The 12436-nt window shown below is 39.5% G+C and overlaps 1 protein-coding gene across 1 annotated transcript in view; it reads left to right on the forward strand.

Annotated features, from left to right (window-relative positions):
- LOC131689565 (T-box transcription factor TBX6-like) overlaps window positions 1-12436 on the forward strand; it is a 128805-nt gene that overhangs the window by 114598 nt on the left and 1771 nt on the right. Inside the window, exons 3-4 of the mRNA XM_058974754.1 lie at window positions 3388-3655; window positions 3800-3937. Of these exons, the coding sequence (XP_058830737.1) occupies window positions 3388-3655; window positions 3800-3937 (406 nt within the window). The remainder of the gene's footprint in view (window positions 1-3387; window positions 3656-3799; window positions 3938-12436) is intronic.

A 12436-nucleotide genomic window follows, 5' to 3' on the forward strand; every position in this document is an offset into this window, starting at 1 on the left:
ACAATATACTTTGCGGAAAAAATTTGAATGAATCGTTTCACGCTAACCACTAATTTGGACAGTTACTTCTGTGGTTTGCGTTCAATTATAAACTGTGTGTCCCAACATTTCGTCTTGAACAGAATTATAATAGCTGACTTAAACGATCATAACCTAAATTATGCGATGTATGGTCCTTTCTAAAACATAAATGTAAGCAAACCCTTGTAACCAAGCAATACCTTCCGATGAATGGTAGTTCCTTCGAACCTATCGGGAAAGATTACAAACTTGAACCAAAAGCATAAATAGTTTTCTGTCTGTCAAACATACTAATTTTCAGAAGGTCAATAGGAATTGTCAACGAAGAAGTTGTAATGAATCCCGTCAAATATTTTCATGTCACTAAACCCAATTATTTTTTGGTAGTGAAATAAGTGCAAGAAAATATATTTCCAAACCACTAGGTCTCATGTTAAACTATCTTAGATATAACTTCGTTAAAATCTTAAACAATTTTTACGGGTGATTTCAGATTAATTTTTAGTTGTCAGCAAACTTGTAGATAATTAAATTTTCTATCAAATTCTCACATTTAGTGTTTTTCGAATGTCTACAGCACCATCTAGGGACAGAAATATGAACTAGTTCGAGTAGTAAAACCAATATTGTTACGAAAAAAACTTCAAAAAAAAGTTGCTCTGGACCCCCCGACGGATAATTTTGATCTTAGTTTCAAATGAAAGGGGAAAGTCCATTCTTTCATATTCCGAAGTTACAGAGATGCTGAATTTTTTTGCATAAAGTTGTTCTAATAAATACACCGTGTATAATGCTTGCCTTAAAATGTACGGAATTTTATTAATAAAAATGCAAAAGTTGATTTTTTCTTAAACATTACATTCTGAGGAGTCTCTTAAAGTTAAATTTCGTGTAAATAAGAATAACATTTTATTATATATGGTTATACAAATGAACAATTTTCAACACAATTTTTAAAAATATAAAAAATTTACCGCATTACCGCGCGGTGCGGTGCGGTAAATAAAGTGCGGTTGCAGTTAGCGGTGCGGTTTTGATATTTTTTTGCGGTTGCGGTGCGGACAATCCATTTACCGCCCACATCCGCACCGCGACGAACCCTTACCATAAATATCTTTGAAGAAGAATGTCATAATATTCGCAATTAGATAATAGAGCGTTTTGTAACGTTCCGTTTGTGAATTTATCAACTATACAAAAAGGGAAAATAAGCCTGATAGTCGTTCAATGGCACTGTAGAGGTTCGGTGAATCAATTGCTACCAGTTATACATTATAATCATTCATCACGTTCTTGTTAACTTGCTGATTTTTGTAAGCAATATTAGAAATAAGAAAAGGTAAATATATAAACCAATAGTTTTTCACTCCTATTATTGCAACATTTTTCCTGCCAATAACAATACTCACCTTGCGAGCACGCATGAGGGCATAGCTAAAGAAGTATGTTTGTTTACTTTGCACGATAGGTAGCCGGTGACATGTTCGATTGGTAGATTTGGCTTCATTCTGTGCGAGCCTTTATATAAGTAAACAACGCCTTTGATCTTGATCGAAATGAAATCTCACTGACAAGTGTAAACAGACTTAGCGGATATAAACAATACACTCTTAAGAGAAACTGGTCAACATTTGGTTAATTTCGGTCCAGTATGAAAAAAATTTACGCAGATTTCAAATGGGGTTTTCGATTGATTGACACCGGTGTAGTGGAGTGCACTGGAACTGCATCATTTTTGCACTTTCTAGCAGAAGTGCAGAAAACTGGATATGTCTCATTGACACTTCTGCTAGAAAGTGCAAAACCAGTTCACTCCAATACACCGGTGCACATCAATCGAAAATCCCAAAAGTGTCGCAATAATTATCGACTCACCCCTTATTATTATTTTTTATTTTGATAATAGAGGATTTCTTAAGAAAAATCTCTAACCCTATGTGCGGTGTTGAGAATCGAACCCAGGTGAGCTGCGTACAAGGCAGTCGATTTACCAACTACGCTATGCCCGCCCCACCCCTTATTATTTTTATGCAAACATAGTTTTCAAACTGAAAATTTCTCAGTTACTGGGTAGTGGTTAGTAGCAGTTCGGTTACGTAGGCCTTTTTAATTTTGTCAGAGTTCTTTCCCATATTGTAATACTTTCTTTGAGAACAGAAAAAATAGTTGGATAACATAACGAATAAATAAGAGGTCTGCAAATTTAATGGCTTTCTAAACCGGTTTCTGAAAACATTGCACCTTTCGACAGGGTACGGTTTTTATTAAGTTCTAAACATACAAAATGCACATAGACACAAAATCAATTTCACGGTTCGTGAAGCATCTAACAACCACTCGCCATCATTGTAAACGCCATTAAAATGCTGAAGCGCCACCTTAAATCGAATGTATGCATGTATAACAAGTACCCGTGCGTGCCGTTAATATCGATATGCAGCGTGTTGGTATGTGTACCGAACATGATGCAATTTTATGCTGATCGAGCGAGCGAGCCAGCGACCGACCACATAATGAGCCACCTCACACATGGTGTCCGAAAATTTGCCCATCTTTCGGTCCCTCACATTGACGACTGGCTGCTGGCAGAAGGGGAAAATTGGCCAACCCAAAAGTTCAAGTGAACAAACAGAAAGCAATGGAAAAGGTTGCGAATGGGCCCAGAAAATGGAGAGAAAACACCAATGTACTACATCACTGAAAATTTGTGAAAACGTATCATTAAAATTGATTTGTAGCGATGAAATAATAATTTAGGAAAGGCCCCAGAAATTATACACGGGCTCGGTGAGGTCCGTTTCGTCTTTCTCTCTCTCTGCCCTGTGAATGGCGAGCATTGAGCCGGGAAGGATTTTTTTCCTCTGTCCACATGGTGTCCGTCGGCTTCACAGGCAGGCGTCCAGTCTGTCCGTCAGTGGTGGTTTTGTTGGTTTTTCTCCTGATTCTGCGGGGTTCGGAGATGTTCACAAATTATGTTGCGTTTTATTGGCATTTTAAGCTTACGGCTTGTTGGTTAAAACTGTCTTCCAGCGCTAATTTCAGTGTGTTACCTTACGATTGCCGAGACTATGGAGTGACGTGGAAAGTATTGTGATATGACAAAGTATGAAAATTTGACACCGACATTCCCAAGCTCTTCAAATTCGACGCTAACTAGTTTAGTAATTAGTACCTTTCAAGACAGTCTCTCTAAAAAGACACGGGACAGGAAGTGGGCTGAAACAGCTTCGAAAATGTTCGAGTGGGAGAAAGAGATGATTATTATTGACAGATGACGGTGGACCCGAACCAGAGTGCGTGGTCATCGATTTACTTCCGCCTTAATTTCATCAGTTTTTTTGTTTGGTTTTCTCTCTCCCTTTGCAGGCGAATGTTCCCCTCGATGCGCCTCACTGTGGACGGACTGGACGCGGACACCAATTATTGCGTGCTGCTGGAGATGATGCCCATTAGCGACTGTCGGTTCAAATTTAGTGGTTCCCAGTGGGTTCCGGCGGGTGGTGCCGAGCCGCAAAGCCCGCAGCGCTTTTGCCTCCATCCGGACAGTCCCGCCCTCGGCACCCACTGGGCATCCCAGCCGATCGTGTTCAACAAGGTGAAGCTGACCAACAACACGCTGGACAACAACGGACATGTGAGTATGGGGGATGGAAGGGCTAATGGGGCTTATGATGTGATAAAAAGCAAACCCAATTTGTGGCATGCAAAGGGGTTGATTATCACGGTGAAAAAATTGGTTAATATACTTTGTGTTCAATGTTTTCATTTTACCTCACAGGTGGTGCTGACCAGTATGCACAAGTACCAACCAAGGATACACGTCATTCGGACAGCGGATCCCTCGCAAATTCCCTGGGCCGCTCAGCAAGCGTTCGTCTTTCCCGAGTCCGAATTCGTCGCCGTTACAGCCTATCAGGTAAGGAAGATTTTTGGAACAAGATTAAACTTACAAATACATGGTTGCTTATGCCATTGGTCAATTCAATGATTGTGTAAGAACACCTTGAAAATATTTATTCTAGAGAATTCATATGGGATTAATATTATCCATATTTGTTTAATGACAATGCACAGTGCACTGCAGTGGTCCGAATCCACAATTTAGAAAGATAAAAATGTTTGTAGCTAAACGTTATATTTTAGAGCTACGATGTCTTCAGGACAAATAATCAATATCAATGAGCCATCTCCAGCTGTAGATGGTATTAGGGTAGCTCTTATTGTTAGGGTGTTTCAAAAATTATTTTCTGAATGTGGTGAGATAGAATATTACAGTCTTCAGAAATATTGTGGAAGAACTTATACCAAACAACTTTGCCGAAGACGTCATGGTTGTATCTCAAAAGGTTTTCATTTTATAGCTATTTTAATTGAACAACTTAGGGTGTTCCTAACAACAACTGTTTTTTGCTGTAACTTTTTCATTTTTTCCCATAAACGGTGTCAACTTTTAAAACTCATCATTTTTTTAACATAATAAATGAATCCAGATATCGTTTCTAGAACCGAGGTTATGAGCAATGTTAAATCAAAAATAGGTCCTTTTGAAGTATTAATATCTAAAATAAGGGCAAACGAAAAATAATTCTTCTTCTTGTATTTCAAATAAAATACTTTCAGGCATGCTTAGAAAAAAAAACGAATTCGGTGATATTTCTGAAAAAAATTTAAATCGAGTTTGTTGTTATTTTGTTATTTTGCGACTAAAAAAGGTTGTCCTTATTACCATTCCCCAGTGGTCCGAATCCAGGATTTAGGATGACAAAAACATTCCAGGGTTTAGGATGACAAAAACTACCAAAACTCAAAGTTTCAAATGAAAGGTATATAAGCCGTTGTCGAATTTCATTTGGATCGGAGTTCTGATTCCTGAGTTATGAGATAAAGAGTGCGATGACACATAAAATTTGCTAAAGCTTTTTGCTTTTGTCATAGAGAGTCACTTTTGTCTCAGATACTATTAATATATTATTATATCAAATGAATAGACTAACATGATAGGATTTTTGTCTTTCTCATATTGAAAGGTCCGGTGGGCCGAATGTCACATGCCATTCGACTCAGTTCGTCGAGATAAGAAAAAATATGTACGTGTATATATGTATGTCATATGTTAAAATGTCACTGAATTTTCTCTGAGATGGCTGGACCGATTTGTACAAACTTAGCCTCAAATGAATCCCATCGGCTGCTATTGACTTTTGAATCAATCGAAATTCCAGTTCCGAAGTGAACGACCAACACAGACAGACAGTTGAGGCAGACATCAACATGCCCTCTCCATAATTTCTACCCACTGGCCAAAGTCTGGCGGCGATTGAGTTAGGTAGGGGGCAAACAGTGATAATAAATATCTCAAGCCTTGAGCGTAGTCCACTGAACATAAAAATAGATAACGAGAGAGATTTGGCCCGATCGATGAGAGGGAGAGGTGACGATCTGCTTATAGGAGACATTGGGGGTCGATAAGTCAATTAGGAGGAATTGGAGACTGCAGCGGAGATCACGATACTATTGGGGATATGTGATGACATAATCACAGTTCCTTGATGGCGGAGTGGCTAACGCATCTAACTAGAGACTGGAAGATCGCAGGTTCGATTCCTGCTTGAAGACATATCTTTTCTCGGTGTTTCCAATAAAAAGGTTCATTCTCACCGTTGCGGTCATTCTTTCTCTGTCTGTTTTCCAGTGGACACGTTCATAAAATTCCTAAATTTTTTTGTGTCAACTGTTTCGACGCAGTCGTGCTACCAGCCAGTGACCAGCTTAGTCGTCCCGGCCCTGCGTTCGGAGGTCGTGAGGGGGTCTTCCCAACTCCCTTCTCTGGCGAGTATTTTGCTTTAAATGACGATCCGCTTCCTGAAAACCTTCTGGTTTCCAGCTTGTCATCGGGTACATCACGTCCTTGCAATTTGTCGGGACGCTATTACCAAAACGTCAGAGGGCTCAGGACGAAAATCGAGGACTTGTACTTGGCTGCTCTTGACGACGACTACGATATTTTCGTTCTAACGGAAACTTGGCTTGATGATGCAGTTCTTCGGGGATTCTTACACGGTTTATCGTGCGGATCGAGGTGCTCGTAACAATATCCATGGTAGCGGCATTAGAGTTTTAATTGCTGTTTCTTCCGCACTTGCCTCCTGTGAGTTTGGTGTGGATAGTTCATCAAGCATTGAAGCAGTTTGGACGAAGATTACTACGCAAACGAAGAACTACTTTATTGGAGCTGTTTACATTCCTCCAGAAAAACGACTTGATTGTTCTATTACGCAGTTCCACCTAGACTCCATAGAGCGCGCTTCTTCCCAGGCAGATACAAACGATGTGATGATAGTCCTTGGCGATTTCAACCAACCAGGACTCATGTGGGTACGCTTACCCTAACCCGTTATCCTCGACAACAAATCCTGCCAGCCGCTTACTTCTGGACGGGATGGCTTTTCACGGACTAAGTCTAGTAAGCACGGCTTCCAATCATCAATCTCGATTTCTTGACCTTGTCTTCGTTAATGAGAATGGTTTGCCTGAGTGTTCTGTGAGTGAAGCTTCCAGCGTTCCTTTGGATAACTATCATCCCGCTTTAGAAATATCCATTTCCACCATTAGTTCACCACTATATGAAGAAGCTTTAGCTGTGAATCGTCGAAATTTTCGCAAAACTGATCTAGTAGCTCTACGCCGCACCAGGGGCGGCGAAACACTTTACGCCCGAGTGGGTAGAAAGCATAGGGTGAGGGGTTCATTTGTAAGGATTTTTTCCCTTTTCGCAATGTATACGCTTACATGCAAGTGGAATTGTGGTACATCGATGTTTTCAAATGTGTGTAGTGCGAGATACATGCGTTGCACATCAAATTTTTTTGAAATGGTTCAAAATTTCGAGTGGGTAATTACCCACCCGGTTATTTTCGAGTGGATAGTACTACCCACGCTTTCCGCCGGCCCTGCGCTGCACAATGTTGCTGATTGACTGGAGTGTACTACTTGATCAAGTGGATGTAGATGTTGCAGTTGATCTCTATAATCGGTTACTCCTTGACTGTGTTGAAAAAACTGTTCCAAATTATCAACCTCCCAGGAAGCCTCCCCGGTCGAACGCAATGCTTCGGAATGTGAAACGCATCCGTGCCAAAGCTCTACGTGCGTACACAAATCGACGATGCCCTATTCTCAAGCGCTTTTTCGCAATAGCCAGTAATGAGTACCGCTGTTATAATAAATTGCTGTACAAAGGATATGTGAACCGCATCCAACAAAACTTACAACGAAATCCGAAGGGCTTCTGGACTTTTGTTAATACGAAGAGGAAGGAAACGGGTCTTCCGTCTAGGATGGTCTACAATGGCGAAGTAGCGACTACGACGGCGACAAAGTGTTCTCTATTTGCCAGTTACTTCTCGAGTGTCTTCACTACTGATGCGCCAACGGCCATCGAGCTCGACAACGCGTCCCGTGATGTTCCCGTTGGTGCGGTGGATATGGATGTATTGAGATACTGCTAACGAAGCTTGATAAACTTGGATGCACTGCCCGAATCTGCCGTTGGCTTCGATCATACCTTGTTCACCGTAAAGTCGTTGTTCAAATTGGTGACAATGAATCTGAGTCCTTTTCCAACCATTCTGGTGTTCCTCAAGGTGTACACTTGGTCCGCTACTGCTTTCACTGTTCGTATCGCGTTGATACCTTTTATAGTTGGTGTAAAAGAAACATGATGGTTCTTAGTGTTGCTAAATGCTTTGTTATCAGCTTTCATCGAACGAGGAACATGTTTACTTTCAACTTTCATGTAAAAGATTTGGGCGCCATCCTTGATGAAAGGCTAACGTACACCCATCTCTTCTCAGCGATCATTGACAAAGCTAATCGTCTACTAGGTTTTATGTTCAAAATATCCAACGAATTCCGGGACCCTTTGTGCTTCAAAGCGTTGTATTGTTCGCTGGTGCGCTCACAGTTGGAATTCGCAAACGTCGTCTGGTGCCACTACCATGCAACTTGAAGCCAAAGAATTGAAGCCGTCCAGCGCAGATTCATAAGATATGCGTTACGCCAATTGTCTTGGAATGATCCGCTGAACTTGCCGCCATACGAAGACCGTTGTTGATTACTAGGACTGCACACTTTAGAAGATCGTAGACACGCGTCGCAAGCTACCTTCGTATCTAAGCTTCTTCTCGCCGAATATGATGTTCCCGATCTCCTATCACAAATTAACCTCTACGCACCAACCCGTGTCTTTCGTCCTCGAGCACTGCTGCAGACTGAAATGCGTAGCACTAACTACGCTGCCAACAGCCCGATACTAGCAATGGTCCGTCGCTTCAACCATTTTAACGACATCTTCGACTTCGTCATTAGTTCTGCACAGTTTAGAAATCGTTTGTTGTCACTTTAGGTTAATTATTTGTAATTTAGTTCATTAAGACTCATTGTCAGATGGACGTAAATTGTTAAATACATAAATCTGTTTCACCGTCGACACGTAGCTCATTGAGTTCGCGGCTGGCGAGCCATTGTGTATAGGTACAAAGCGTAGCAAGAATCTAATAAATATTTTTACAATTATATTGAATATACCCAGCCAATTACACCACTAGGTGGATTGGAACTATTGTCATTGGTCTGTTTTATTGCTTAATTCCCGTTTCTAGTATTTTTGGGGGAATTCTATATATTTTATATTCATCTATATTTTTCACTTTTTGAATTATTCTGAATTTTCTTTTATTCCTTTGTCCATTTTCCCTGTATTTATTTCTATTCTACCTTATTTATATTTTCTATATTTCTCCACTTTATGTGCTTTACTTTTTGCCATTTTTCTCATTATTTTAATTCACGTCATTTTCTTCTTTCTGTTACATTATTGCGTGTTTTTGATTTTGTTCTCAGATTTTTGGTTTTAAACATTTTCAACTGTTTTTGTCATTTTATTCATTTCTGTTTGTTTTATTTATTCCATTTTGTTTTGTTTTTTATTCTTTCTCTGAAATTTCTCTTTTTTCGTTATTTTTAATCCTGCATTTTTCTAGTTTCTTTTCGTCATTTTTCTATATATTTCAATTTATTTTTTTATTCTATTCCTAAGAATTTACAATTTGTTGCTATTTTCTTTCTTTTTCCTATCCCTATTTTTTCCATTCGGCTTTATGTTTCATTTTTCATTTTGTCCGATTTAAAATTTTTTAAATCTTTTGATTTTTTCGATGTCCTGACATTTTATCTGCACTTTTTCCATATACTGATTTTCCCAAATCTCTTTATTTGTCATGCTTTCTTTTTCCATTTTATTCTTCATTTCTTTTTTTATTAAATCAATTCCTTGCAAATTTTTTCATTTATTATTCTTTTTTCGGTTTTTTTTTCTTTTCCCCACTCATTCCATTTAAATCTTTCTCAATTTATCATAATTTTAAAATTTACTAAAATTTTCAATTTCTCAAACATATTCTACTTTTATTCATTTTTGTCCATTGCGCAATTTAGCATATTTGTAACATTAATTCTATTTTTTCTCCCGTCCTAAAATTTTTTTTCTCTTATTCATGGCACATTGCTCTTTTTATAGATGTTCTTCAGTTTTTATTGTTTTATTTGTTTTGTGCTCTTCACGCGCAAAGATGATTTTAAACATTTTTCTCTTAAATGGAGAAAACTTAGTTTTCACCAAAATTGTTCTCCACTAAGGAGAAATATAGCATAGAGAAATAACTGTTAGAATTATTCCCAAAGGAGGGCGCGCAAGCTGTGAAGAAGTCAAGAGGAATGGATAATTCATCATGACATCAGAAACGTTATTTTGGTTAAATATACATTGCACAAAATGTAGTATGCGTGCCGGCATGAGAAATCCAACGTTGAAAGGGTCTTCTCGCTTAAGCAATCTAGTTAGGGTTTATTTCTAGATATTGAGGACGCTTTTGACTTGTGTCCTTCCAGTCTATACTGTAAGTGGCGCGTGTTTATAGAGAATTTGCATGTGTATCGGGTTGGGTAAATGCAATACTTAGTAATCGCATTCTTTGCTCGTCACTGAGACTGGTAGATATAATGAAGTTGAGGATTTGCAGTTGTCCTGAGGTTGGCGATTTGTCACCCTTGCTATGAAATGTGGTGGCTGACGGCTTGTCGAGGAAACTCAATGAGCTTGGACGGATTTGCGGATGATTACCAAATACTAATTACTGGACGTTGCATAGGAACAATCCTTGTCTTGATGTAACAACCATTCAACGCTGTCGAACAGCGGGGTCGTCAAGTAAATTAATTAGATAATACAAACAAAACTTCAATGGTTGTATTCACGATGAAGCAAGTGACAACCACGATTCGTCTCTTGCAGTTCATTTATTCTGAGGTACTGTGTGCGGATCAAGTCAAGTAATTTGTAGATATATTGGATCCCAAACTGGACTGGTCTGCTCACATTGAGTTCAGTGTCAACAACATGTGAATGACCTTCGGGGAGTGCAGACGATCTTATGGAAAGTACTTGGGTCTCAAACCTAAGTACATCTATTGGATTTACACGGCAGTTGTACGTCCAATACAGTCATAAGAATGCCTTGTGTGGTGGCAGATGAGAGAGGTGGTGACGGTGGTGCTTTCTCGGCAGTTCCTACTGCTGCCTTTGAGCCTCTTTAAAATATCAAACCATTACACACTATCATGTGCATACAGGCTGCAGGTTACTGGTCTTTAAAACAGTAAACACAACAAGTAGCCTGTTACACTGACTCCTCTTTAATGGAGGAACGTGCTGGTGTTGGTATCTACTGTCGTGAAATGAGATTGGAACAGTCTCATTCAGTAGGTAGATACTGGACTGTATTCCAAACAGACATCTTCGCGATTATGTACGGGGTAGTATCGGTTTCTCAACAGAGCTTCTCCGGCAAAGTTATAACCTTCTACTCCGATATTCAGGCTGCAATCAAGACCATTAGCACCGACAAATCACGGTTCATTGCATGCCAATTGGGTCACTAAGCCATATGCTGTTCTTGATTTTTTCCGATTCAGCTGACGTTAAAGATAAGTAATCGAGCTTTCTTTCAGTTTTTACGCAAAACGCAAAATAACAAATAAAATTCCATTGAACTACCTTGATCGCTATCCTTTTGCTGGGATAACTGTCAAAAATGCTACCCCATGTGGCTAAATTCACTGTCAAGGAAGACCGATGGTGTCAAACGAAGACGTGTTTACATATTTTTTCGAAAATCGATTGAAAATCATTCTGAACTTTTAAAGGTTTAACATATGAGACTATTTCCGCCATGTTTCTATTGTCACCCTACCCATTTGAAGCCGTTGGTTAGAGCAGTGTCTGCCATCTTTGTTCTACGCATTGAGTCAAATGGTAGCGCAACAATAGGGGCACTCGATTCATGTTTTCGTTGCGCTCAAACACGAGAATTTCACCGTTTTCAATGCATTTGTAATTATATTACAGTTCTTAACAACGAAGCAAAGCTGTTCATGCCAATTTGTACGCATTCCATTGATTGTAGACAGAGTAATTAATGAATAGGTGAGACACCCTCCGAAGCATTGTTTGGGTGACTGAAACTTACTCTGCATACGACTTCGACTGATTGTCAGTTTAACTTACCAACTGTTTGTTTTTGTGCTGTATTCTGATTATTGATTCCTGTCAGAACACAAACCGAACATTCATAGAAATAACAAAACTGATATTATGAATCGACGGCGCCGATGGTTGGGTGGTAAGCGTGACCGCCACCCATCCCAGTTGGTCTGGGTTCAATCCCAGTCGAGGTCGTTGAGATTTTTCAGAGGTGGGAAAAATCTGAGGTCACGCCTTCCTTCGGAAGGGAAGTAAAACCGTTGGTCCCCGGTCCATGAGTTGATGGGTCGATATCCAATCCAGATAGTGGGAGTGTCACCTCTCTGGCGTCGGTATTTGGCCTCGTAGCGGAAATAGGCCGATGGAAAATAAACAGAATTGGAAGAAGAAGAAGAAGAAGATATTATGAATCTATGCCCTTTATAATCAAGTGAATTAAAAATGAAACGAGCCGCTGCGAATCTGTTGCATGTACGAGCATTAATTTATATATTCAAAACAACAATTACAAAACTACATTGAACACATTATTTTCTGCACATTTACCTAGTTATCTAGCGAAGCAAATATCAAATTTAAAAATCTTAATCTCTTGAACTTCAAACCGCCTAAATTGATAGAAAATGCCGCCACCGCCAGTGACTGCCTCTTTGAGCAAACAAAAAGATCAGGATCAACCGGCGATAATCTTGCCTCAAACGCAAGAGAACCGCCGACTACCGCCCGGATCTCCGTTACATAATCTTCAAAGTGGTCATCAGATCAGTTTATCATTATGCTTTCCTCTATCTCTCTTCCATACGATCGAAGCAAAAT

The sequence above is a fragment of the Topomyia yanbarensis genome, chromosome 3, assembly GCF_030247195.1.
Source record: "Topomyia yanbarensis strain Yona2022 chromosome 3, ASM3024719v1, whole genome shotgun sequence".
NCBI lineage: Eukaryota > Metazoa > Arthropoda > Insecta > Diptera > Culicidae > Topomyia > Topomyia yanbarensis.